At 33.8% G+C, this 27,627-nt stretch overlaps 2 protein-coding genes across 2 annotated transcripts; one reads left to right on the top strand and one right to left on the bottom strand.

Moving 5' to 3' along the window:
- The first annotated feature begins 175 nt into the window (after nt 1-175).
- On the top strand, nt 176-13,846 carry LOC117334850 (electron transfer flavoprotein subunit alpha, mitochondrial-like). Its single transcript, XM_033894675.1, has 10 exons — nt 176-265; nt 1,403-1,549; nt 2,277-2,358; nt 2,858-2,940; nt 4,835-4,934; nt 6,046-6,156; nt 7,080-7,184; nt 8,998-9,149; nt 12,726-12,872; nt 13,598-13,846. The coding sequence occupies exons 1-10, from the start codon at nt 221-223 to the stop codon at nt 13,631-13,633; spliced, it is 1,008 nt and encodes a 335-aa protein (XP_033750566.1). The 5' UTR covers nt 176-220; the 3' UTR covers nt 13,634-13,846.
- A 978-nt stretch (nt 13,847-14,824) lies between these two features.
- On the bottom strand, nt 14,825-21,630 carry LOC117333862. Its single transcript, XM_033893282.1, has 5 exons — nt 21,455-21,630; nt 19,853-20,058; nt 19,242-19,446; nt 17,745-17,948; nt 14,825-17,230 (listed from the first exon to the last, which is right to left on the bottom strand). Exons 1-5 carry the CDS (start codon nt 21,467-21,469, stop codon nt 16,271-16,273), a joined length of 1,590 nt encoding a protein of 529 aa, XP_033749173.1. The 5' UTR covers nt 21,470-21,630; the 3' UTR covers nt 14,825-16,270.
- Nucleotides 21,631-27,627: the final 5,997 nt, after the last annotated feature.

Consider the following 27,627-nt stretch of genomic DNA (forward strand, 5'->3'; position numbering starts at 1 on the left):
TACACAATTTAGGTCATTAAATGTTAATTTAAATAAGCATTGCTTTTATTTAAAATACAATAAAATCACAATGTGTGAATATTCAACCAAAACGTAAATATCATAATCTAATGCATTGTTATGAAACTAACATTATTACGAAATTTATCTTAATTTATTTTTATGATCGCAAGGGACATATCCCATTTTCCCATCAGAAAGGTTACCTAACTGCACGAATATGTTGTCGAGATGCAGCAGCAGATCGCGGTTTTTGTACCAAGCGGTAAGAAAAATATCCAGAATAAGTTAATCTTAATAATGACAGTTTATTTCATGTAATTAAGAGTTTAATTTGCAATACAACTGCTCAAGAAACACTGATGACTTTGATTCTACACCAGGGATCACAGTCCACTCAAATCATCGTGAGTAAGCTGGGTGACAAGTAATAACTATGGGCTATGATGTTCGTACCAGATAAAACTGAAGCAATTCAACATAAATAAATATATACAAACGAATAAAATAATACAAACATAATTATGGGCCTAGGTAATTATATAATCACAAAGCTAGTGATCTGAAAATTATCTGCTGAGATATCAATCTAATTAAAATCTAGATGGATAATTTTCACTACGTTACATAAACATCTAATGACATCGCATAAGGGGTCACGTCGGGATGACCTTTGTTATCTCAATGTTTCACTTTCAGGCCGAATTATCAATTTTTTGATGTCATCGATCTCGCCCATTCATCACGTTGTACAATTGAAGCTAACCATTTTGGTACAGTATGTGGAATTCTCTTGACACCATTTGATGTCGCAAAGATTTTGGTGCAAACATAATAAAGTCCAGTGTGACATAACTCCTACCTTATATATATATATATATATATATGGATAGATGAGATATTTATTTACCCCAAAACATTAAGTTAGTCCCATATCAGTGTTATATTTTGTCCGTATAGACCCTCACTTTATGCTGGTCAACTGCACCCAATGATCTGTAAGAGGAAGCATCAGCTGAAACACAGAGGCAACATTTAACACTATGTATACATGTACATATGTCTGCTTCTTTTACACAACTCTGCCGTTTATCTTGAGATTTCTTAAATCTCAACAGAGACTCTCCATAGCACAACCCAAACATGTGACATTAGCATGGAAGATGCATTATATGTCTGCTAAGTGGCCCAACACCTCAGACAGATTGATAATCCATGCCTGTATTGTTTCCAACCCAATAAACATCACTTCTTTATAACATATTCAAGATCTGTCAGCTCTCCCAACTAGTAGTAACTATGTAGATATACCTTAAACTAAAATTAATATTGAACACCCCAGAACCATATATCTCTGAATACAATTTATATCAGTCACATCTGAATGATTTTATTTTGACAGAACTGCATGTTCCAAAGAAATGGAAGCACACTGGTGATTGCAGAACACGACAATGAAAAACTAACACCAGTCACTCTCAACACCATCACAGCTGCAAAGAAGTTGGGTGATGTGTCTTGTCTTGTAGCTGGCACACAGTGTGCCAAGGTAATTAATAAACTTGTTATTATCTATATAACCACTTCTGGTAGCAGTGTACAGTAAAAATGCCCCATTCTGAAAAATAAGGCACATGTTTAAGATATGTAAACATAGCCAGTTATATGAATACCGTGGTAATGACTTCAATAAAACCTTAAAAAAAATGTAAAATATCATATTTGACCCAAAATGACACAATTCTCTACACAATTTTTTTTCTGAAACCTATTTGAAATTAAATATCTCTATCTCAAAGATAGAATTAATCTTGTGTTGACATACGTTAACGTTGTACATTAAGTTTTCCTGCAATCTTTAATTACCTTCACTATGATGCATCATTTTTCGCTGTAGGCAAAAGTAAATTTCTCGGTGTAAACACACTGACGGAAAATCAAAAATCCGGAACCAATTTATTTAGTTAACAGTACACTACTGGCCCAATCTTGTCCCAACATAGTTTCTGCTTTTTTCATAAATAAATACCCATACCAATTACCAGGTTATGCTAAAACGATACATGGATTTTAGTGCAACTCTTTAGCATTTATAATCCATGTTAGATGATTCTGTTTTTTTAGAATGGAAAAACAATAGTTTTTCTTATTTCACAAGATATTACAGGCTATTGAGGAGAGTGTTTAAGCGGTTTATTTATTGTTTAATATACACTGTTCAGGTGATATAGTAGGCTGGTGTAAACAATAGTAAGACTACAATTGTCTACAAACAGGTAGCTGAGGAAGTGAGCAAAGTGGATGGTGTACAGAAGGTACTACTGGCTGACAATGAAGCATTCAAGGGATTTCTGCCAGGTAGACCAGACCAGATAGAGAAAAATAACTTATGAAGGGGAGATCACTTTCAATTGATTTTGAGCAAGTTTGATCTGATTTTGGTGTTTATTGAAGGAGCTATTACTCCCTTTGGTTAGATATAATGTGCATATGTAGAGAAATATGCACATGTCTGGTCAACTATGGCTTGACCAACAGATCTGCCATTGCATCCATATTCGGAAGCATGCAGTAGTTGTTTGTTCACAAATGTAATTGCATTCCTTAAATGAAACAGCCTAACTATAGTAAGTGGTTGTCGATTAAACTTGCACCCTAAATGAAATATTGAAGCTTTCTTGGATTAAATAATACTTTTTAATTTCATTTAATTACTCTTCTTTTAAATTTGCAGATAAACTACTACTGTTGTTTATAGTATATCTATACTTGATACATTTGTTTTAAGTAACTCTACATGACATTAATTTGGATTTGTGAAACCTGTCAGAATATCTATATGATATTTACTTTATAGAGTCACTAACTCCACTCCTCATGGCCACCCAAGAACAGTTTAAATTCTCACACATATTAGCTGGAGCAACAGCATTTGGCAAGGTAGGTATCACACTAAGAATGGAAGTCAGTACAGTTTGAATGTTGTTATCTAAGATCACTTTTATTTCACATGATTTATTTTGTTCAATAATTTATTAATCTTTTATAAATTCATGATATAAACAGAATAATTAAATCTTTCACCCCCTTGGTGAGACGGGAATCTCAAGGCAAAGGGAGAGATTCTTAAGTTGCCAAGTACATGGCTTGCCAAGTGTTTGGCAGCTTAAGTATCTTACTCCAAGGGTTGAGATTCCAGCTCACTTCCATGAGGGTGAATGATTATTTTTTCTCTTACCCTGTTTACCCTCTTATGTATCTAATATGGACATTACATCAATGCAAGGAAATGTTAACATGACATGAATGAATTGTTGATGTGACGATAATGTATTGTCACCGTGACGTCATATGGCATTGTTGACATGACAACATATAATTGTTGAGAACAGAGCTCATGTAGCTTGTCTCAACCCTAGGATGAGATAAGAAATTTTCTCACCCTGGACAGGGATATCTGCAGTTTTACGGGGATGAGATTTTCTTATCTCACCCTAGGGAAAAGACAAGCTACACATGCTCTTTGAACGTGTTCTTGTTCTCGATAGGGTGACGTCACTATGACCTGACCAGGAATGTTTGAATGCTAAATATCAATATTATTCACCAAAGAAATTAAAATAAGTATTAATTACCAGAGTTAACTGAGTGTTTGGTGTTCTTTTTGACAAGTTAATCAGAACTAAATTTTGTATGAAATCAACACCGTAAGGTGTAAAGCATCTGCTGCAGCCTTATCACAACTGTCATCTGCCGTCAACGTGTTGTTGTTTACACATACGTTTGGATTTGGTTTACACTTCGATTGGAAAACAAGGTAAGAGAAAAAAAATAATCATTAACCCCTTTTTGGGATGAGATAGGGGGATCTCAGCCCTCAGAGGGAGATTATTAAGTTCCCAAACACTCAGCAAGCCTCGTGTTTGGGAATTTGACAATCTCCTTCCTCGGGTTGAGATCCCCCAATCTCATCCCAAAAAGGAGTGAATGATTATTTTTCTCTCACCCCGGTAAAACTGTGGATATCCAGGTCCAGGGTAAGAGAATATTAATTCCCACACATTGATGTTTTGTATTAGAATTAATATCAACATATAATTAATAAGTCAGTTATACTGTTGTTACATTCACAGAATTAAGTATTCTTTATATATTTTCACTCTCAAATAGAGATTTGATAACAGAGACATACCCGGTAAGTACAGGAAGTAATTTTCACCGTCTATGATTATATAGAGGATATCTAACAGTGTCTTCAGTAATACCAAATATATTTCACAAGTGGGGCTAATATTTTGATATTTTTCACGAGTGCGCAGCACGAGTGAAAAATATCAAAATATTAGCCAGACGAGTGAAATATATTTAGTATTACTGAAGACACTGTTAGATATTCTGTTTATTACATTTTTTATCAACGAAAAACCCACCCCTTATGCTAACTAGGCCTACAGTTCCCTAAAAAAAGTAGTTCCCCCTGTCCAGGTGCTGACATATATGTCGGGCTTTCTGATTGGTCAATTATTTTGATATTTTCTAATCATTAATTTGATTGGTCAAATCAGCAAAAGTGATATTTTTATAGAATGAATAATTTTTGATATTTCACTGGTAAAAATGTAATAAACCTACCTATTTCACAGTCCATGTGAGGATTCTGTTTCAGAAAGTTCACTCGTCCTCCCCATTGGGTAAATTTACAGATACAGTATGTAATTGTGAATTAGTAACATTTAACTAATTACTTATGATATATGTTTGTTTGTCTAATTCATTCACTTTACATAGATAAAATTGATCCCTTTAAATGCTTTGCCCTGTTTTGTCATTGTAGAGTTTGATCCCAAGAGTGGCAGCCAAACTTGACGTCTCCCCTATTTCTGATATCATTGGGATTAAAAGTGAAGACACATTTATCAGGACCATTTACGCTGGTAAACAAAATCAGTTACAATATTGTTCACAATCTAATCTTATTCAAATGAACCCTTGAACAGATTCAGTTCATAATCACACCATGGTATCCTGATCACTTTCTTGTGTTCATTGGTCAAAGTTAAAGGGTCAAAGGTCCAATTCTATATTGTAGCGGATCATGGAGGAGTGGAAATTACAAATCTAATTTTTAATCTGAGACACAAACTATTTACAGTTCTGACTTCTTCTCTGAAATTGTGAATTATATAGTCCTAACCCCCATAAGGCCTGAGGGATGGGACAAAAAGGAGTCAAATTGACAGAAATTTCAAAAAAAGATTCTTTTCATGACCTAGATGAAGTAAAATCATATACTCTTCATTGATGGAAAGGTCTTAAATTGCTTTACTAAAATTTGAAATTCATTACCCTGTGGTCGCACGTTTCCTCTTTGGTAAACTTTAATATGGCTTATATAGGATAATATTTTTGAGCAATGTTTGTCTTTTCAATTTGTTTGGGACTTATTGTTTTTACCCCAATTCTTATTATTATGATTCTTCTATCCTCCTCTTCTTCTTCTGATCGATGGTAAGTCCTTTCTAATGTTTGTTAATTTTGGCTTTAAAGGAGTTCAAAGTTTTGGCACACACCACTTTATTTAGTAAGGCATTCCAGTTATTGACAACTCTCCCACTTTGGAATCTCTAGAGGGTGGCAACCAGGATGTATTTGTAATGCCTAGGATTGAGTTATTAGCCTTCTGTTGTAGTTGAAAGCTGTAGGCTTTTGTGCATATCTCATTTCAAGTACTGATCATGTATCAGTAGGTGTAGGTAGTTGAAGGGAATACTTACCGTTAATAAAATAAAATTTTCATTTCATTTATACAGTTTACATAACACATAGAAAAAATAAATACATTGTATAGGCAAGTTGCTTTGTTAAAGATCAATTTTGATCCAACTAAGCATTATTTGAATTTATATGTGCAGACCTGTAGGAAAAGTAAGTACATTGTATATGTATATATTTGTCATATCATGTTTATGAGATACTCGGGTAGTTTATTTTTAGATACAATGAAAGCTATATCATCAACAACAATTTTTGTGTTGCTTTGCACAGGAAATGCAGTACAGACAGTTAAGTCTAAGGACAATGTTAAGCTGGTGTCAGTGAGAGGGACAGCTTTTGAAGCAGCAGAGACGGAAGGAGGGAGTGCTACATCAGAAAATGGTATATTCATTAGGATTCATGTTGTCATCTCCATTCTTACAATGTTCTAGTATTAATTGTTTTGTCATATTTTACACCTTATTTGATTACTTTGATACTTTGCAGAATGATTTATCTTTTAATTTAAACTTTTTAATTAATACATAAAAATCAGTGACGATAGTTTTATTCTGTTTTAAGTATAATATAAAAAGAAGCAGATACCATTAAGGAATGTTACAAGTTGTGATATTTCGGTGCTTTTTACCTTTAATATTTAAAATGGTTTAAATTTTGTGTTTTTCAGTTATGACAGGTTTTAGGTGGTTTTCCATTGTGACATGATCAAATTTAGGTTTTACTCTTACAATGTTGAGATAAGTTATAAATTCAAATCATTTTAATGATTCAAAGAAATTGTTAAAAGTGAACAGAGATGTGTACCTCACAAGTTTATACTACACAGCCAGTTGTCTACTCATTGAAAAATATACTGACTTACGAGTAAATTTTAATTTGTTTTTATGTGTAGTATTGCGAGCCATGGTGAAAAGTTTTATAAAAATCTTTTATGAAATAAAAACAAATTTATGATCCTTAGAATTTGACATGGTTTTTAAGTCAAAATGTGGAGGACTGAATCAAATGGAGACAGCCATTTTGTTATGCCACTCACAATCATGATGTCACGTCATTGCCCAAATTTTGATGTCACAATGGGGTTTTGACTGGCATATCTAATAAAAATAACCTTGGGTATATTATAATAGTGACATGTATAAAGATATTACATTGGCAAATTCACTTAATAATAGGCCAATTTTATGATAACATGTAATGGTATTTACTGTTTGATAAATGCCAGTTGTATCAGATTAATATAAATATACATGTTATTTTTATTAACATGATTTAAATAAACTCATTAAGTGATTTCCTGACAGCTCCAACAGCTGACGTCAATAACACCATATCGGAGTTTGTTGGTCAGGAACTAAGTAAAAGTGATCGTCCCGAATTGACCAGCGCTGGAACAGTCATCTCTGGAGGTACAGTACACACTTGAAGTTGTCTCCTTTACTTCTCTTAATTTTCAATGGATGTTTATTTGACAAATGCATAACTATCTGTATAGAATGTTTACCAAGTCAGTATTGTAATACATGTATCATATTTCAAGATATTCTTCTATAATCAATAAAATAAATTATGTCTGACATTGTAAATACTCAATTCAATTTTCTGGATTGTATACATCTGCTTAATTTTCTGAAATTGAATTTAATAAGAAATTAACAGTCTCACATTTGGTGTGTATGTCTTGAAAAGGGATAATATATCCTCCTGAAGGACTGCAAAATGTGGCTTGTTACAAGTATATGGTACAGTTTCAATTAAATAACTTTTTTAGGTGGTCTGTGTTTGACAATCCCGATGTCTTCCATACTTGCCAACTTTTAAAAATTCTCATGGGGGAGAAAGTGTGTGAGCGATATTTTTGACCAGAAAACACATTTCACGCGCGACACATTTAGCAAACAAAAACTAAGGGGAGATCATTTGCTACTCCCTTACTTAAAAAAAAAGGGGGGGGGGGGGGGGGGGGGGGGATTATTTCAAGCTTGGCCAATGACCTTTTTTATTCAAGTTTGGAAAGATAAATATATAAGCAACAAGTTACAAAAAAAAATAGATGCAAAATTACATTATTTTTAATTATTTCTGGAAATTATTTAACTCACTGCTCTCTCTAAATAAAAATATTTACTTAAATATGTTCTGAAAAGTATGTTGTAAGATAGATGTCAGTCAGTGAATGCAAATTATCACAAGGATATCACTTTCTAGCAAGCTTTCTGTCAGTAAACTTCAAAAGAAAATACCTAAAATGTCACAATAAATATCTAGAGTACAATATAATTTCTGAATGAAGTTTCAAATATTTCTTTTGGTTTAAAACCAAAGACAATAATACAAACAATTAAAAAGGGCTGTACTAGCAGTTGTACTCACTACAACTCAATGCTTTGTAGGTGGGGACTGATACTTAAATTCTTAGTTTTAACATGACAGTATTTAGTTTAAGAAAGTGGGTATTTGTGGACATGTTTTTTGTCTTTCAAAATGTGAATTTGGAAAGTTTCTGCCGAAAAAGTCTCTGCTAATTGACACTAGGTATGCTGATGATACGGTGATTAACTACATGTTAGACTACCTACCAGCAACCAGGCCTTCGGTCTATATGGTCGTTATTGTGAATTTATTTCCTTGTGCTAATTATTTAAAGATCAGCCAATGTTTAAATGTAGTTAACATTTCAATAAGTTATCTGTCACATTAGATACTCGGTTGATAACATTGCCAGTGTTGTTTTCACTTTTTCTGTCCAAGATATCTAACGTGTCTGTTTATTGTCAAGTAGAGTTTACTGTCAAGAAGAGGTTGTTTATGCGCTTGACATCAAAGGCAGTATACGAAGCCATTTGCAAGGTGAAGCGTTTAATCAACCATCATCGACCTGCTACGAAACCATCACCATGGGTCCTCAGCTTAATCGGTTTTAATTAATTGTTTATTTATCGGGGTACTGTCAACCTTGTAGTCAATGAAGTGTCAGAATTTCGTTACGGTCTGTGAGCAGGCCAGTTAACTGACCAATGCCCCACACATATGTCTTTCACCAGCCAGCAAGCGTTACCTGTCATAGGCCTAAGTGAAACTAACAAGATGAATAGGGGCTCCATACGGGGTTATCAAGACATATTCTCCAAAATCGGGAGAATACCCTATGTTTTATCAATACGATCGGGAGATGGGTCAGGGATTTTTGAAATTTTTGAATTTTAACCAATCTTTATACAGGCAGAGGAATGAAAAATGGTGAGAATTTCAAGCTTCTGTATGACCTTGCTGACAACATGAATGCCGCAGTAGGAGCATCCCGTGCTGCTGTAGATGCTGGGTTTGTTCCTAACGACATGCAGATCGGACAGACCGGGAAAATTGTTGCTCCAGTAAGGTTATATGTAGTGTCTGTGATTTCAAACATTAGGGTGCTGCTGCACTTTAGCTATAAAGACTTGTGTAGGTGATAATTGTTTTTACTGTGAATTATTGTTGGAAAGGTATGTATAGTATTCCATATCCTGTGTAAATACTTGACTGGCTGTATGTTATTGATATTTGAGATCTATATATAGGCATTACAAGTCGATGTGTCATGTATATTATATATATGTTGAGTGGATTCTCTCTATACTGGACACTGTTAAGACCAGTTTGGTCATCGTGAAGAGACAATTGGGATACACAAAGGATTTTCTAGGCCTAATGTTTGGTCAGAGAATAGAAAGAGAGTTTATTGTAGCCTAGAGTTGATATGGAGATGCTTACCTTAGTGTTTACATGACTGTTGATGCTTGTTAAACCTTACATTGACTGTTGATGTTTGTAGAACCTTACATTGACTGTTAATGTTTGTAGAACCTTACATTGACTGTTGATGTTTGTTAAACCTTACATTGATTGTTGATGTTTGTAGAACCTTACATTGACTGTTGATGTTTGTAGAACCTTACATTGACTGTTGATGTTTGTAGAACCTTACATTGACTGTTGATGTTTGTAGAACCTTACATTGACTGTTGATGTTTGTAGAACCTTACATTGACTGTTGATGCTTGTTAAACCTTACATTGATTGTTGATGTTTGTAAAACCTTACATTGACTGTTGATGTTTGTAGAACCTTACATTGACTGTTGATGTTTGTAGAACCTTACATTGATGTTTGTAGAACCTTACATTGACTGTTGATGTTGTAGAACCTTACATTGACTGTTGATGTTTGTAGAACCTTACATTGATTGTTGATGTTTGTAGAACCTTACATTGACTGTTGATGTTTGTAGAACCTTACATTGATGTTTGTAGAACCTTACATTGATGTTTGTAGAACCTTACATTGACTATTGATGCTTATTGAACCTTACATTGATTGTTGATGTTTGTAGAACCTTACATTGACTGTTGATGTTTGTAGAACCTTACATTGATGTTTGTAGAACCTTACATTGATGTTTGTAGAACCTTACATTGACTGTTGATGTTTGTAGAACCTTACATTGACTGTTGATGTTTGTAGAACCTTACATTGACTGTTGTTTGTAGAACCTTACATTGACTGTTGATGTTTGTAGAACCTTACATTGACTATTGATGTTTGTAGAACCTTACATTGATGTTTGTAGAACCTTACATTGACTGTTGATGTTTGTAGAACCTTACATTGACTGTTGATGTTTGTAGAACCTTACATTGATGTTTGTAGAACCTTACATTGACTGTTGATGCTTGTAGAACCTTACATTGACTGTTGTTTGTAGAACCTTACATTGACTGTTGATGTTTGTAGAACCTTACATTGATGTTTGTAGAACCTAACATTGACTATTGATGTTTGTAGAACCTTACATTGATGTTTATAGAACATTACATTGGTATTTGTAGAACCTTACATTGATGTTTGTAGAACCTTACATTGACTGTTGATGTTTGTAGAACCTTACATTGACTGTTGATGTTTGTAGAACCTTACATTGACTGTTGATGTTTGTAGAACCTTACATTGATTGTTGATGTTTGTAGAACCTTACATTGACTGTTGATGTTTGTAGAACCTTACATTGACTGTTGATGTTTGTAGAACCTTACATTGACTGTTGATGTTTGTAGAACCTTACATTGACTGTTGATGTTTGTAGAACCTTACATTGACTGTTGATGTTTGTAGAACCTTACATTGATGTTTGTAGAACCTTACATTGACTGTTGATGTTTGTAGAACCTTACATTGATTGTTGATGTTTGTAGAACCTTACATTGATTGTTGATGTTTGTAGAACCTTACATTGACTGTTGATGTTTGTAGAACCTTACATTGATGTTTGTAGAACCTTACATTGACTGTTGATGTTTATAGAACCTTACATTGACTGTTGATGTTTGTAGAACCTTACATTGACTGTTGATGTTTGTAGAACCTTACATTGACTGTTGATGTTTGTAGAACCTTACATTGACTGTTGATGTTTGTAGAACCTTACATTGACTGTTGATGTTTGTAGAACCTTACATTGACTGATGGTGTTTGTAGAACCTTACATTGACTGTTGATGTTTGTAGAACCTTACATTGATTGTTGATGTTTGTAGAACCTTACATTGACTGTTGATGTTTGTAGAACCTTACATTGACTGTTGATGTTTGTAGAACCTTACATTGACTGTTGGTGTTTGTTGAACCTTACATTGACCTGATGTTTGTAGAACCTTACATTGACCTGATGTTTGTAGAACCTTACATTGACTGTTGATGTTTGTAAAACTTTACATTGACTGTTGATGTTTGTAGAACCTTACATTGACTGTTGATGTTTGTAGAACCTTACATTGACTGTTGATGTTTGTAAAACCTTACATTGACTGTTGATGTTTGTAGAACCTTACATTGATGTTTGTAGAACCTTACATTGATGTTTGTAGAACCTTACATTGATGTTTGTAGAACCTTACATTGACTGTTGATGTTCGTAGAACCTTACATTGATGTTTGTAGAACCTTACATTGACTGTTGATGTTTGTAGAACCTTACATTGATGTTTGTAGAACCTTACATTGACTGTTGATGTTCGTAGAACCTTACATTGATGTTTGTAGAACCTTACATCGACTGTTGATGTTTGTAGAACCTTACATTGATGTTTGTAGAACCTTACATTGACTGTTGATGTTTGTAGAACCTTACATTGACTGTTGATGTTTGTAGAACCTTACATTGACTGTTGATGTTCGTAGAACCATACATTGACTGTTGATGTTTGTAGAACCTTACATTGACTGTTGATGTTGTAGAACCTTACATTGACTGTTGATGTTTGTAGAACCTTACATTGACTGTTGATGTTTGTAGAACCTTACATTGATGTTTTTAGAACCTTACATTGACTGTTGATGTTTGTAGAACCTTACATTGATGTTTGTAGAACCTTACATTGATGTTTGTAGAACCTTACATTGATGTTTTTAGAACCTTACATTGACTGTTGATGTTTGTAGAACCTTACATTGACTGTTGATGTTTGTAGAACCTTACATTGACTGTTGATGTTTGTAGAACCTTACATTGACTGTTGATGTTTGTAGAACCTTACACTGTTGGTGTTTGTAGAACCTTACATTGACTGTTGATGTTTGTAGAACCTTACATTGACTGTTGATGTTTGTAGAACCTTACATTGACTGTTGATGTTTGTAGAACCTTACATTGACTGTTGATGTTTGTAGAACCTTACATTGATGTTTGTAGAACCTTACATTGACTGTTGATGTTTGTAGAACCTTACACTGTTGATGTTTGTAGAACCTTACATTGACTGATGGTGTTTGTAGAACCTTACATTGACTGTTGATGTTTGTAGAACCTTACATTGACTGTTGATGTTTGTAGAACCTTACATTGACTGTTGATGTTTGTAGAACCTTACACTGTTGATGTTTGTAGAACCTTACATTGACTGTTGATGTTTGTAGGACCTGTACATAGCTGTTGGTATATCGGGAGCTATCCAGCACTTGGCTGGGATGAAGGACAGTAAGGTGATAGTTGCCATCAATAAGGATCCTGATGCACCAATATTCCAGGTGGCTGACTATGGACTGGTCCAGGATCTTTTCAAGGTAGTCAAACCTGCTTTTGTAACCTTCTGAATTAAAAGACTCCTGTATCATATAATATGGCCATAATTTCTCCTCCTAATGGTATTTGCTATACTAGTTACCTGTTCCTGGAATAAGAGACCACCTATCTCATGCAACCTTTTTATTACCTCCCTTGGAAGGTTGCATATAACATAATTTGACCGTATAGTCACATTACAAACATTTGTACCCAAAAGTTTCCAGGATTTATTTCATGTAAACAAAATTACATTGCTGATGGAACTGCTGTTTTTCAAATTGAAAACAAAAAGATTCACAGATTAAACAATAATGATTTTCATTTAGAAATTTAGAAATGGGATTGTTCTGGAATAACATCATCTGTCGGATAGGCTCAGATGTGTCTGTACTCCAAGTACTGGGACAATAACATAAGTCCATGTTGTCTAACTTTGTACATAGATACATCTTCAGGCCTAGGTTTGGTTTGTTTAATATTATTTAGATTCATATTTCAAAACACACCCAAGTCATTTAAGGATATCATAAGTTCAAATGTAGGTCACTGTTGCCCATATATTTCCACATTACTGAATTCGTCGAACTGCTTAGTTTCATTCCTTCAATGTGCCTATGAGCGAGGACAAGTATAATGTAGATGTTATACACACATTCTCTAGATGCTGATTCTTCAACTAAACAGTTCATTTAAACATTACTGATACAGATTATTTTGCATACAGGCTGTTCCAGAAATGACTGAGCTGACGAAGAAATGATGTGAAGTACCAAAATAGATTTGTGGATTGAACCTAATTAACATATGTTATGGATATGGATATTTTTCATGGAGACATGAAATTTGGGAACAAAAGATACAGATTTGAAAACATGTGATGTTACAATGATTCATGGTTTGGGAGTTATATGGACTTGGTTTGAAATGTTGCTGTATGTTTGTAATTTATAATGAATAAAAATGTTTAACAATCCTTATAGTCATTTCTTATATTTTACTGATATAACTTTAAAATGGCAGATTTTTTCAAGGCTATTCCAGAAAAAAATCAGTACCCTGATGGACTTGGTTTGTCAAACGGGGACCACCAACACAAGTGATTAAATTAGAACAATACTTTAAAGACACATTTTCTCCTGTCTTCACCATGCATAGAACTCCTTTATATCTAGAGTCCTCCTATGTCATACACATATTACTGGAGTTAGTTTATTTCGAGTCTTACATTTCAGACAACACCAATGCAAGAAAAAGATACATTTGGAATAACATTCATTGTTTTGTATTTTTTATCCCATTTAGCTCGCCTTCCAAAAGGGAAAATGGTGCAACATCTGTAATCCAGCTGGCTGGCTACTTCCAAGGCCACAGGGGTCGAAAGTTCCAAAACTTTTGAGATCCAGGCTCACAATATCAGGCCAGTAGCCTGCTGGGATGAAGGGCCATCAAGTTTGTTAAAATCGATGAGCTTGACCTACCGGTACTTTTCAAAGTCACAGGGGTCACATGTTGAAATCTTTATATGCCTTGTTGACATTATCAAAAGGCCTAAAATATTGATATTGGACCATTAGAAAGCTAGGTTGAAGGGATACTTGACCAAGTTTGTTCAAATGAATGACCTTGACAAATTTCGAAGGCCACATGAGTGAAATGTGCTTAAATCTTTAAAACAACTTCATCTTAATGACCAAGAAGTGTGTCTAATTTTTTTCTGAATAAGCATGAGAGCTAGGGCCATATTTGGCCAACAGTATGCTTGGGTGAAGAGCTACAAAATGTCTTTAGACTTGGACTACTCTTATATTTAATAAAGCGTTGCATAAGAAGCAGGTGAGAAATACAGGCCCACAGACCTTTTGTTCATGTAACTATTTTTTGTAGTACATATGTATACTTATATACATATATATTAAATAAATGAAAGAAAACTGTACAAATGTTTAACTTCACAAAATATTTTAATCAACAACTATGTATGCTTTTAATTTTAAAGATACTAAGGGTACAGATATTCAAATATGTTGAATGTTTTTAATCAATAATGTCAAGTAGTTTTGCATATATCACAGACCTGCATCAATATGAAAAGATAATAGATAAGTTATTTCTGAGCCTACATATACATATACATATACATTAGATGGAATCAGGAGTTATTTCTGAACTTATACAGGTACATTAGATGACATCAGGAGTTATTTCTGAACTTATACAGGTTCATTAGATGACATCAGGAGTTATTTCTGAACTTATACAGGTTCATTAGATGGAATCAGTTATTTCTGAACTTACTAAAAAGGTACATTAGATGGCATCAGGGGTTATTTCTGAACTTACACAGGTTCATTAGATGACATCAGGAGTTATTTCTGAACTTATACAGGTACATTTTGTACATTAGATGGAATCAGTTATTTCTGAACATAAAAAGGTACATTAGATGGCATCAGGAGTTTTCTATAAGAGCAAGAATTACATTATCAACATCAGAGAGTGTGGAATCACCAAGATAGCTTTAAAGAAATGGAAAGAAATATCATAATCCAATGCGATTACATGTACATGTTTTAAAGGTGGCATATATCCCTATTTTTGTTCTATCACAGTCCAGACCAGTATATAACAGTAAAAATATATTTATCACAAAGACTTTATCAATACATAAATACAGAACTAACAGTAAATCTCTTTAAAAAATGCCTGCAAACAAAAACAACCATTTCTAAGATAAATAGTTACACTTTTAAAACTAAACATGTTTCTTTATTTCATCTGAGTTCATCTGTTTGACTGTCTAAAGTGTCTTGTTTAATACGGAAAGATACCTATCTATATATAGTATACAGTAGACAAATCACAATATTGTTGTATAAGCATTTTACAAAGAGGTTATACATTTGTAATTGTGGTATATCACAGATAATGAATAATGTTTGATTTGTAACAATAAACAGATTATATCACAGATAATGAATAATGTTTGATTTGTAACAATAAACAGATTATATCACAGATAATGAATAATGTTTGATTTGTAACAATAAACAGAGAAAACAACATGATAGATCTTTATAACAGTAGAAAATGAATAACACAAGTGTATTTACTTACCTAGGAAATTAACGATACCTAGGTAGTACATTTATCAAAAATAGAAAACACAACAGTATTTGAAAATATACTATGAATAATAAGGAAATATTAATGTCCTCTAACAATTAAGGTTTATTTCTGCCGTATAGTTTTGACAAAGAATATTTCAGCATTTGCAAATTCATTCAAAAATGACAATTCAATTTCAAAGTATGTTTTAATTTTTTAAAATGTACTTTCTTTAAACTAATTTTGTCGTTTATGAAATCCTTTTGTTCAGTGCAGAACTTTTCATAAATTTTCAAACATATGCTTCATGCCCTTCTGTTCTTGCCCCTCTGTACTGATTGTAATGATTAGGATCATTCATTTCACTTGTTACTTTCTCTCTAGTTGTCGATATCTCTCTGGGATGGTTACTCAATGATCTCGGCATCCGACCTTGTTGAATGAGCTCAATTGACCTTGAACTTGAACCAGTAACGGATGGCAGAGTGTGTACCACTGAACTTCCACCTGATGATGCATTGCTCCTTACACTTGAAATCTGATCTGATGACTCTTGTTTCCTGACAAAATTTGGAGATCTTGGACCTTTGTTATGCATATTTTCCTGATGAAAACTTTTAAAGTCATTGCTCTGGTTCCCTGAAGAAGGTGACCTTGACCTTTGGTCAGACAGTGTATTACTTTTCACCCTGGGAATTTGTTCCCTGTGTTCTGCCTGTATATACTGGGGTCTCGGACTGAAGCATTTCCTTCTCTTTTGTTCATTGTCAAGACATTTAGGATCATTAGATGTGTTTAAGTTACAACGAGCTGGTGAAATTGACCTTTGATCTACATCAGTATTTACTCTCTTTTCAGGAAAAAGCTCTTGTTTTACAGTAGGATTTTGAACTACTGATTCTTGAAATGCTCTTGCACTCCAACCTGATCTTGGACTTGTGCATTCATTCCTTGACCTCTCACCTTTCATCTCTGTTGACCAGTTACAGTGGTTACCTTGTGTCAGAGGTGAGGTTGTGCCTGTATCCTTATAATGTGTATTCCTAACAGGTGGTGGAGACCTATGACTTGATGGAAGTTGTCGTCTGTATATCGGGATTTCTACAGAGGTCAAATGTGTATGACCTCTGACCCCGGAAGGTTGATATGTCTGGGAATCAAGTGAGGCTGGTGGAGGTTGACACTTTAACTTGACATCCTGATTAAACTGACTCCAGTCTTTCCACATGTTGAAATTTTGTCTGAAGCAGATCTGTAAATATATAAATGGTATTACAGAATAAGATCAAAAGTCTCCCAAGGTGCCTATCATCACATCATTAGCTTCCCTTGGAGCACACTAAATATACCATAAGTAATATTTTTGAAAAATTTACACTCAAAAGTGGTGATGGGATGAGTAATTTAACAATGACTCATCTGATAATCAATTGTTATTTTGTTATTATTGATCATAGATATAATGATATTGTCCATGTGTTTTAAATCAAATATCACAGCGTGTATACAAAAATGCATAATACAGATGTTAACTTTTAACACATTTCATTCATATATATATACATGCAAATTCTAGGCATGTAAGATTTACAAAGAAAAAGTTAATATGACTTATGTTTTAAACACACATATGTGTTTGATAAACTACATTGAAACACTTTTCTGGTTATAACCAATAATCGATTATGGATTTGCAGCCGTTGTCCCATCACTAGTCGAACACATCCAGACTTTAATCTTTATAAAGACTTTGGTAGTACACTTACAGTTGTCCATACAAAAAAAATGATAATGAGACACAGGGCAAGGGAGACGAGGCCTGCACTTTCCCACACATGGAGATTTAGTTGGACAGCATTGGATATACACAGCCAGGCAGTGGTGATGGTGAGAGGCATGAGTAGGGAGAAACAAACCAGATCACAAATCATGTTCCTCTTGTCACGTGGAGACCCAGGATTGGCTAGAAACTTAAAATCAAAGCAGATTTTGAGTTTTTGCCTTCCAAGAAAGCAATCATATTGATTTTGTTGGGGATGAATATCAATATCCAGGGACTTATCTATCCTTTTTTGGGGAAATCATGGCTACAGACCCAAAATTTGAAAATTTTGTTGCATTTTTGACAGCTTTGGGAATTTTAGTGGATGGTTTGAAAGCAAGTGTAACGCAAATACAAATACATGTATATATGTAATCAAAACATACATTTATTTTGATAACAATCAAAATGGTTTAACTTTATGGTAAAATGGGAAGGTTAAAAGCAAGAGGGCAGCCCAAAGGACCTGTATCACTCACCTAGTTCTACAGCAACTTTGAAGTTTTACTGCAGAAACTATGCTGATAATTACCACTTTATTCAAATATCAGAGCAGGCTAGGTTTATTCTTGTCAATAGATTTTCTTCCTTCATTCCAGCATACTATTGGCCTATTATCAGGTCTTAAGTCTATTGGCTATCGAGAAATCATTGTTTAAAAAAATATGCCTATTTGACCCCTGTGAGCTTGAATGTAGACCAAGGTCATTCATTTGAACAAACTTGATAGCCCTTTATTCCAGCATATGCTACAAATCCAATATCAACTCCCTGGGCCTCTAGGTTATTGAGAAGAAGTTGTTTAAATGTTTAAGCCTATTTGACTCCTCTGACCTTGAATGTGAGTCTAGGTCATTCATTTGAACAAACTTGGTAGCCCTTTACCCCAGCATGCTACAGGCCCAATATCAACTCTATTGGCCTCTTGGTTATTGATAATCCATTTAAATATTTCAGCCCTATTTGACTCATGTGACCTTGATGTAAGTCAAGGTCATTCATTCATTTGAATGAACTTAGTAACCCTTCATCCCAACATGCCACAAGACCAATATCGGATCTCTGTGCCTCAAGGCTATTAAGAAGAAGTTGTTTAAATGAAAAGTTGAATCTGGACAGACAGACGGATGACGCTCCACAGCATTAGCTCACTAGCTTGCCCTTCAGGCAGGTGAGCTAAAAAAAACAGGAAAACTTTTCATAACTGAAACATCCATTGTTTGAGCTTGCATTTGAAGGAAAATGGAGGTTTAATCTGCTTCAGGGAAAATAATCAGTTTTGGAAATCTATATGAATAAAAAACTGATAAGCATCAAGAGCTGAATATATATATCACTATTATTATTATTATCAGCCCAGGAGAGATGACCCTAGTTAAGTCCCTGATTTCTCTGAAATTATTTTTATAAATTGTATCAATATGAATACTGTAAAACTTACCTTTTTGAATGGTTTAGTTTTCCTTTTGAGAGTAAACTGAAAGTCACATATTTCGCACCTAGTTTTGTTAGAACTGCCCAACCATCGCTGCAGACATGACAGGTGGATTTTACCCACGGATCCTGAACAGTAACAGGGAGACAACAGCAGCTCAGAACTGTTACTTCCATGGCAAATACGACAAACATCACGCTCACTGAAGGAGCTGAAATTTAAATTATCATTATTTTTAAAGTAAAATACATCCCAAAAAAGGTTGCCCAGAATTGTTTCACTCATACTTTTGATACATCACATTAAAAGATCACCTCTGTAAGAATTCACCATGTACTAATTCCATAACATGTACTACCAATATATCCAATTCAGTAAAATTAAGAAAGAAAAATAACCTCCTTTTCCCATAAAAAATCAACCTCAAAAATTGAAGCAGATACTATGTGTTGCAGAGTTAATAGAGTACTGTATAAATGGGTAATTAGATATATAATTCATCAAGTCCATTTGGTCATCGGAAGATGTACACCAAATTTAGTCAAAACCCTTAAGCTATCTTGGACTATTCTTTTTAAATTGTCATTGTCTGTTGTGCCATGTATATAGTAACATACCTGTTCAAACTTGACAATTGACATCTTGTAGAATCTCGTTCAGTATGTGGTGATGATGAAACTCTGCTGGTGATTGGTGAAAAGTTGGGAAGGGTACTTGGCACATAATCACACTTTGGGGAACCCCTCCTCCCTTTCTGTGATGGTGACTGTGCATTACACCTTGTAGATGTTGATGGTGTTCTACTAGTACTAGCAACTTCCAGCTATAAACCATCAAAATATTATATTCCTCAGTAATCAATTAGTTAAAGCATTGATCCAACATTTTAGAGGAAAAAGTGAAAATTTATAACTTTATATAGACCAAAGGACTTTTCTTTTGGAAATATTGAAAATTTGTATTGTGCTGAAATTCCAGAAAAAATATCTGGAGGCTTAAATTTGATCTTTCAGATGGTTTCCTATTTATTATCCATTAGTAAAACTATAAAATAGGCCTACATGTGTAATAGGAAGGAGTAATTAATGAAAAATATCCTGCCCACGCTAGGGCTCGAAATAGCCACTTCACACTCTCTAAGCCAAACATCCTAAGGTGACCGTATTCTCTCCACTTTTACACTACTCCCTCCTTCAAAAAGTCTTGGCCCCTGAAGACAATCACAACCCAGGTTCTATATCTCCAAGGAAGCCTCTCAATCTCCTATAGCTTTCACTTGAAGTGGTCAATGGCACCAAATCTGTAATAGGAAGAAGTAATGAAAAATACCCTGCCTGTGCTGTGGCTGGAACCAGCGATCTCTCACTCTCCATGCAAAAATCTTACCACTAGCCGACTAGGCTATTTAAAGGGAGATTCCTGCTAGTCTATGCTAGTAAGGTGACCTTATACTCTCCACTTTTACATTGGACCTCTAAACACAAGCTGGATGCTGCCTGGTTGCAGATGATCGACCTGGTCCAGTTCCTCTACACTCCTCCCTCCCTTTTTAATTCTTTGACCCTGAAGATCTAACAATTCACAACCATAGTTTGGGTATCCCCTTGTCAAGAATTATCCTCACTTGAATTAGGAGGAGTAGGAAAATGCACGGCCAAACCAGGGTTGGAACCGGTGACCTCCAAACACTAGCCGGATGTTCTACCAATTTGAGCTTTAACCTGGTCGCTGATGGTCGACCCGCTCCAGTTCTACTACACATGTAGTCCAAATTGAGCCCAGGATCAATGTTTTACCTTCTGAGACTTCTATAAAACACTTAGTCTGAAAATTATAATGATAATATTAAATATTCAAACTGATTTGTTGCGATTTTACCGAGTTAATCAGACATGCTGTATATGCACTTATGGCAAATTTTATTAAAGTCCTTGTGATATCGTCACTAGGTGCCTAGTCCTACTGTAGTAGGCTATTGTATGACTTTGCAAACGCCCGATACAATTGTAGATATGCCTAGGCCTATACCCTATGACTTGTTTTTTTAACTCATAGGCCTAGTGATCTATTTTTGTAGGTAGTCTAGTAGACACCAATGTAGGGTACCTAGATGGTAATTTTAACGTCAAACTTCTGTGCAAGAACGCCAGTCCCGTGCTCTCTCGCGTTTCCTTTCCAGACTTTCTCGATTTTAGGAGATTCAAATAGGTATTTCTCACCTGAATATCCGTCATACTGTCTTTTCTACTGTTGAACCTACTGTATGAGTGTTATCGCTAACATCAATCATGCAGCTTTGTGAGCAACACTAGGCTTATTTTGTTTCAAACTTGTCCGCCATAGAAAGGTTCTCCTCGCCAGGTGGCGTTGCTACAGATCTTGGTTAGCTTCATGCTTTTTAGTATAGATCGCTACATCGTCCATCGAATCTGCTGATAAGCCGAAAGCACAAATGCCAATTAACTACTAAACTAAACATGAGATCCCAGAGGAATCTTTGCGCCCAGCCCACATTGAATTATCTTTATTGTTAGATCTATATGTCAGACTGATATTCTCTACTCTTCTTTGTCAATTAATGGTCTGATAAAATGCAAGAACAAGTACTATGTATACATACGAAGTTTGAGGAATATCCCTTCAGTTCTTTTCAAGAAATAAGCGATGACAATTTAACATATTGATATATGTTTAACTAATAATTTACGAAACTAAATACTATAAATATTTCAATGTGTATGCTAGATCTATGATATATCATGTATACATATTGTATGTTTTTGAGTTCAGAGTAGAGGATTAATAAATCCTGGTCTGGAAAATAAACTTAACTTAAACTTCAATTCTCAAAAAACAAGATGGTCACAGAATCAGCAATTTCGTATTCCCGGTCAAAAACCTAAGTTAGCCTGGCACAACTAGAGACCCAGGGGAATCAATACACGAAGTTTGAGGAATACCCTTCCAGTACTTTACAAGAAATAGAGAAAACAATCTTCAATTCTAAAAATCCAAGATGTCCACTTCTCGGCCATTTTCTTTTTCTTATTTGAAATTTAATTGCATGTACACAACAAGGGACCAAGGGGAACTGACACGTGATGTTTGAGGAATATTCCTCCCAGTACTTTTCAAGAAATATGGATAACAAATTCAATTCTCAAAATCCAAGATGGCCGCCTCTCGGCCATTTTGTTTTTCTGATCAAAAATCTAAATTGAATTGGCACAATTTGAGACCAATTGGTACCTATACATGAAGTTTAAGGAATATTTTCAAGTATGATAGCGATAGCAAGGACTGTTTACAGACTGGCGACAGACGACCTACGGACACGGACGCAGGGCGATTTGAATAGCACATAATTTGATGACAATGGGCTAAAAAAAAACTATATTGTGGGGTTTGCACATGGATATTAATCTTCTGTCTACTTTGATTGGCTTACTAGCACAATTGATGTAGTGAATGGCTACTTGCTGTCACCATTCGGTGAGGTACAATTTGGTAAATAAATCAAAATGTGATCAATGAAATCAGAGATATCCAAATGTTCATGTAAGGTTGTTAGATATTGTTCTGCATTTTCATGCATTGCATGGCTGTTTGGTTATCTGATAATTCAGTAGTGTGAAAATCAAAGACTTAATTGTCTTTGAGCCAGTAAACGTTTTTGATTTGATAAGCCTAAAATCAAAAGGGCACAACTTTAAGGACTAAGGGGAATTCTCATATGGAATTTTAGAAAGGTTCTGGCTATTGTTTAAATAGAAAACTAGACATGTCCCTGTGGTACATCTAAGAAATAGTGATAACAAGAATTGTATAAGGACTGACGATGGCCGAAGGACCACAGACGCAGGGCGATTTGAACAGTCCCACTCCGATGATGGCGGTCTGAAAATAATTTTATGTAGGTCTATATCGTTTGAAATTATGACTGGAAAAGGACTAATGACAGGATGAAACCTATCCCGGCCATACACTACACGATGCTCTGAGCGTAACAGGAACAGAACAACCGAACAAGAAACCTGATTTAAAAGATTTTTTTTTATTCTTTTTCTATTATTTGATCTTCTCGATCTTGAATGAAGGTCAAGGTAAATGGAATGTAACTTCTTTTGTAGCCACTCTTACATAGTATTGTTGTGCTAAATATCAAGTATGTATGTATGTGTAAAGATGAATGAGCTGAAACATTTAAGTGCATTTTTGTCTGTTTTTTTTTTTTTTTTTTGCGGAAAAACTTTTTTTTCAAAAAGCCACATCTCCGTCATCTTTCATCCGGTGACCAAATAATTTGTACATTCCATCTCAACGGATCATTCTTTTTCATATGCGATAAAAAAAAAATTACGCAATTGGTCTTGACCTCGACACATTCTCTGATAACATGTCGAAGAGAAAAGTTAGCTCCAACCATGAACTACACGACACACTGAGCGTGCATAAAATAATAATATTTACATTTGTCTGACATTGTCACTATAGTCTGTTTGAGATCTCTGGCGTTGATGTACGTTTAAATGCCATCCATCACGCGCTACACTTATCAGCGTATTAATACAACACAAACCGGAACTACAATATCCAGGATAACTAAGTTTCACGACTAATTATTTTGTCTACATTATTTGTTATAAAAAATGCACGCGACCATGTTCCGGCTGTTCCAACGACTGACAAAAAGTCTGCTGACTGTCGGTAAGGCAGGAATTATGAATTTTGAATATGAATTATAGCATTTGAAAGATAAAAAAAAAAGTAAAAGGAATGTAAATATAAGCGTTGCACTGTTTTTGCATGGTATTTATGATCTATTTGAATGCCAGAGCTTTGCAAGCAAACAAATCATTATGTTGTTTGCTTGCAAAGCTCTGGCATTCAAATAGATCATAGATTACATACCATAAAAAACCCAGTTCAATGCTTAAATAAAAAGAAAACCTTGCATGGTGAAGTTGTGGTCGTTCAAAAAATATCTGTGACCTTGACCTTTGAACTTATGTTTACCGAAATGTTAATGAAAGGATCAGCTCGATGTCCGCTACCATGTGCTATAATATGAACGTTTTGGAATGAAAGCGTTATCAAGAAGAAGAAGAAGAAGAAGAAGACGAATATTATGTTCTGTGGCTACCTATATACAGAACATAAAAAACATCATAAATAACATATTTCCAGGTCCCTGCGTTTGTGGGTAGTACCTTGGGATCACAGGGACTTGGCAAAGATTCCAAACGAACAATTCTTGAATTAATTACCAATACATTTAAATGCACCATAGGTTTGCAATTTTTGTCAAGTCTATGCTTTGGGTTTAGGTTCCGGAGGAACAATGTACTATGCTAATAATTCAGTTTTTTTTTCTGAATGTATATTTCATATTCTAGAACCAATTTACTTATACTGGTATAAATATCACTTACTTATACTGGTATAAATATCACTCCACTTACTTATACTGGTATAAATATCACTTTCTTATACTGGTATAAATATCACTTTCTTATACTGGTATTAATATCACTAGCTTATACTGGTATAAATATCACTGTCAATTATACTGGTATAAATATCACTGTCAATTATACTGGTATAAATATCACTGTCACTTACTTATACTGGTTTAAATATCACTTCCACTTACTTATACTGGTATAAATGTCAACAACTTATACTGGTATAAATATCACTAACTTATACTGGTATAAATATCACTTCCACTTACTTATACTGGTATAAATATCACTTTCTTATACTGGTATAAATATCACTTTCTTATACTGGTATAAATATCACTTCCACTTACTTATACTGGTATAAATATCACTTTCTTATACTGGTATTAATATCACTAACTTATACTGGTATAAATATCACTTTCTTATACTGGTATTAATATCACTAACTTATACTGGTATAAATATCACTTCCACTTACTTATACTGGTATAAATATCACTTACTTATACTGGTATAAATATCACTTACTTATACTGGTATAAATATCACTTACTTATACTGGTATAAATATCACTTTCTTATACTGGTATTAATATCACTAGCTTATACTGGTATAAATATCACTGTCACTTACTTATACTGGTATAAATATCACTTACTTATACTGGTATAAATATCACTTCCACTTACTTATACTGGTATAAATATCACTTTCTTATACTGGTATAAATATCACTTTCTTATACTGGTATTAATATCACTAACTTATACTGGTATAAATATCACTGTCACTTACTTATACTGGTATAAATATCACTTACTTATACTGGTATAAATATCACTTACTTATACTGGTATAAATATCACTTACTTATACTGGTATAAATATCACTTACCTATACTGGTATAAATATCACTTTCTTATACTGGTATAAATATCACTAACTTATACTGGTATAAATATCACTTTCTTATACTGGTATTAATATCACTAACTTATACTGGTATAAATATCACTTACTTATACTGGTATTAATATCACTTACTTATACTGGTATCAATATCACTTACTTATACTGGTATAAATATCACTTTCTTATACTGGTATAAATATCACTTTCTTATACTGGTATAAATATCACTTTCTTATACTGGTATTAATATCACTGTCACTTACTTATACTGGTATAAATATCACTTTCTTATACTGGTATAAATATCACTGTCACTAACTTATACTGGTATAAATATCACTGTCACTAACTTATACTGGTATAAATATCACTGTCACCAACTTATAATGGTATTAATATCACTGTCACTAACTTATAATGATATTAATATCACTGTCACTAACTTATAATGGTATTAATATCAGTCACTAACTTATAATGGTATAAATGTCACTGTCACTTATACTGGTATTAATATCACTGTCACTTACTTATACTGGTATAAATATCACTTTCTTATACTGGTATAAATATCACTGTCACTAACTTATACTGGTATAAATATCACTGTCACTAACTTATACTGGTATAAATATCACTGTCACTAACTTATAATGGTATTAATATCAGTCACTAACTTATAATGGTATAAATGTCACTGTCACTTATACTGGTATAAATGTCACTAACTTATACTGGTATAAATATCACTTACTTATACTGGTATAAATATCACTAACTTATACTGGTATAAATATCACTTTCTTATACTGGTATAAATATCACTGTCACTAACTTATACGGGTATAAATATCACTTTCTTATACTGGTATTAATATCACTGTCACTAACTTATACTGGTATAAATATCACTGTCACTAACTTATAATAGTATAAATATCACTGTCACCAACTTATAATGGTATTAATATCACTGTCACTAACTTATACTGGTATAAATATCACTGTCACTAACTTATACTGGTATAAATATCACTTTCTTATAATGGTATAAATGTCACTGTCACTTATACTGGTATAAATATCACTTTCTTATACTGGTATAAATATCACTGTCACTAACTTATACTGGTATAAATATCACTGTCACTAACTTATAATGATATTAATATCACTGTCACTAACTTATACTGGTATAAATATCACTGTCACTAACTTATAATGGTATAAATATCACTGTCACCAACTTATAATGGTATTAATATCACTGTCACTAACTTATAATGGTATTAATATCACTGTCACTAACTTATAATGGTATAAATGTCACTGTCACTTATACTGGTATAAATATCACTTTCTTATACTGGTATAAATATCAGTCACTAACTTATACTGGTATAAATATCACTGTCACTAACTTATAATGGTATTAATATCACTGTCACTAACTTATAATGGTATAAATGTCACTGTCACTTATACTGGTATAAATGTCACTAACTTATACTGGTATAAATATCAATGTCACTTATACTGGTATAAATATCACTGGCACTTATACTGCTTTAAATATCACTGCAACTTAAACTTCTATACATATCACTGGCATTTATACTGCTATAAATATTACTATCACTTATACTGCTATAAATATTACTATCACTTATACTGCTATAAATATTACTATCACTTATACTGCTATAAATATTACTATCACTTATACTGCTCATTCATACTGCTATACATTATCAATGTTATTTTTTTGTTTCTTGTTTTGTCACTGGTAAATGTTTACATCATACGCAGGCAGTTATGTTTCAGATCCAATCTGCTTTTTATCCTTTTTGGCTTAAAGGAGGAGCAGCATCTTAAAGCAAGATTTCAACCAAGTTTCCATTTTTGGGGCATGTCCCTCTGTCCCTATGGGTCGGACAAGCCTTATTTATATCAATTAGGGATTTCCCTTCCCCAATGATGTTTCATACTAAATATTGTTGTAATCAATTA

The sequence above is a fragment of the Pecten maximus genome, chromosome 9, assembly GCF_902652985.1.
Source record: "Pecten maximus chromosome 9, xPecMax1.1, whole genome shotgun sequence".
Lineage (NCBI taxonomy): Eukaryota > Metazoa > Mollusca > Bivalvia > Pectinida > Pectinidae > Pecten > Pecten maximus.

Excerpts from the sequence above, each read along its gene's own strand:
- LOC117334850 (XM_033894675.1), top strand. The coding sequence starts at position 221 with ATGTTGTCGAGATGCAGCAGCAGATCGCGGTTTTTGTACCAAGCG. Across the intron at positions 2,359-2,857 it reads ATTCAAGGGATTTCTGCCAG|AGTCACTAACTCCACTCCTC; the intron begins GTAGACCAGACC and ends TTTACTTTATAG. Across the intron at positions 12,873-13,597 it reads TGGTCCAGGATCTTTTCAAG|GCTGTTCCAGAAATGACTGA; the intron begins GTAGTCAAACCT and ends TTTTGCATACAG.
- LOC117333862 (XM_033893282.1), bottom strand. Across the intron at positions 19,447-19,852 it reads CAATTGTCAAGTTTGAACAG|CTCCTTCAGTGAGCGTGATG; the intron begins GTATGTTACTAT and ends TTTAAATTTCAG. Across the intron at positions 17,231-17,744 it reads TTTTTTTTGTATGGACAACT|ATCTGCTTCAGACAAAATTT; the intron begins GTAAGTGTACTA and ends ATATATTTACAG.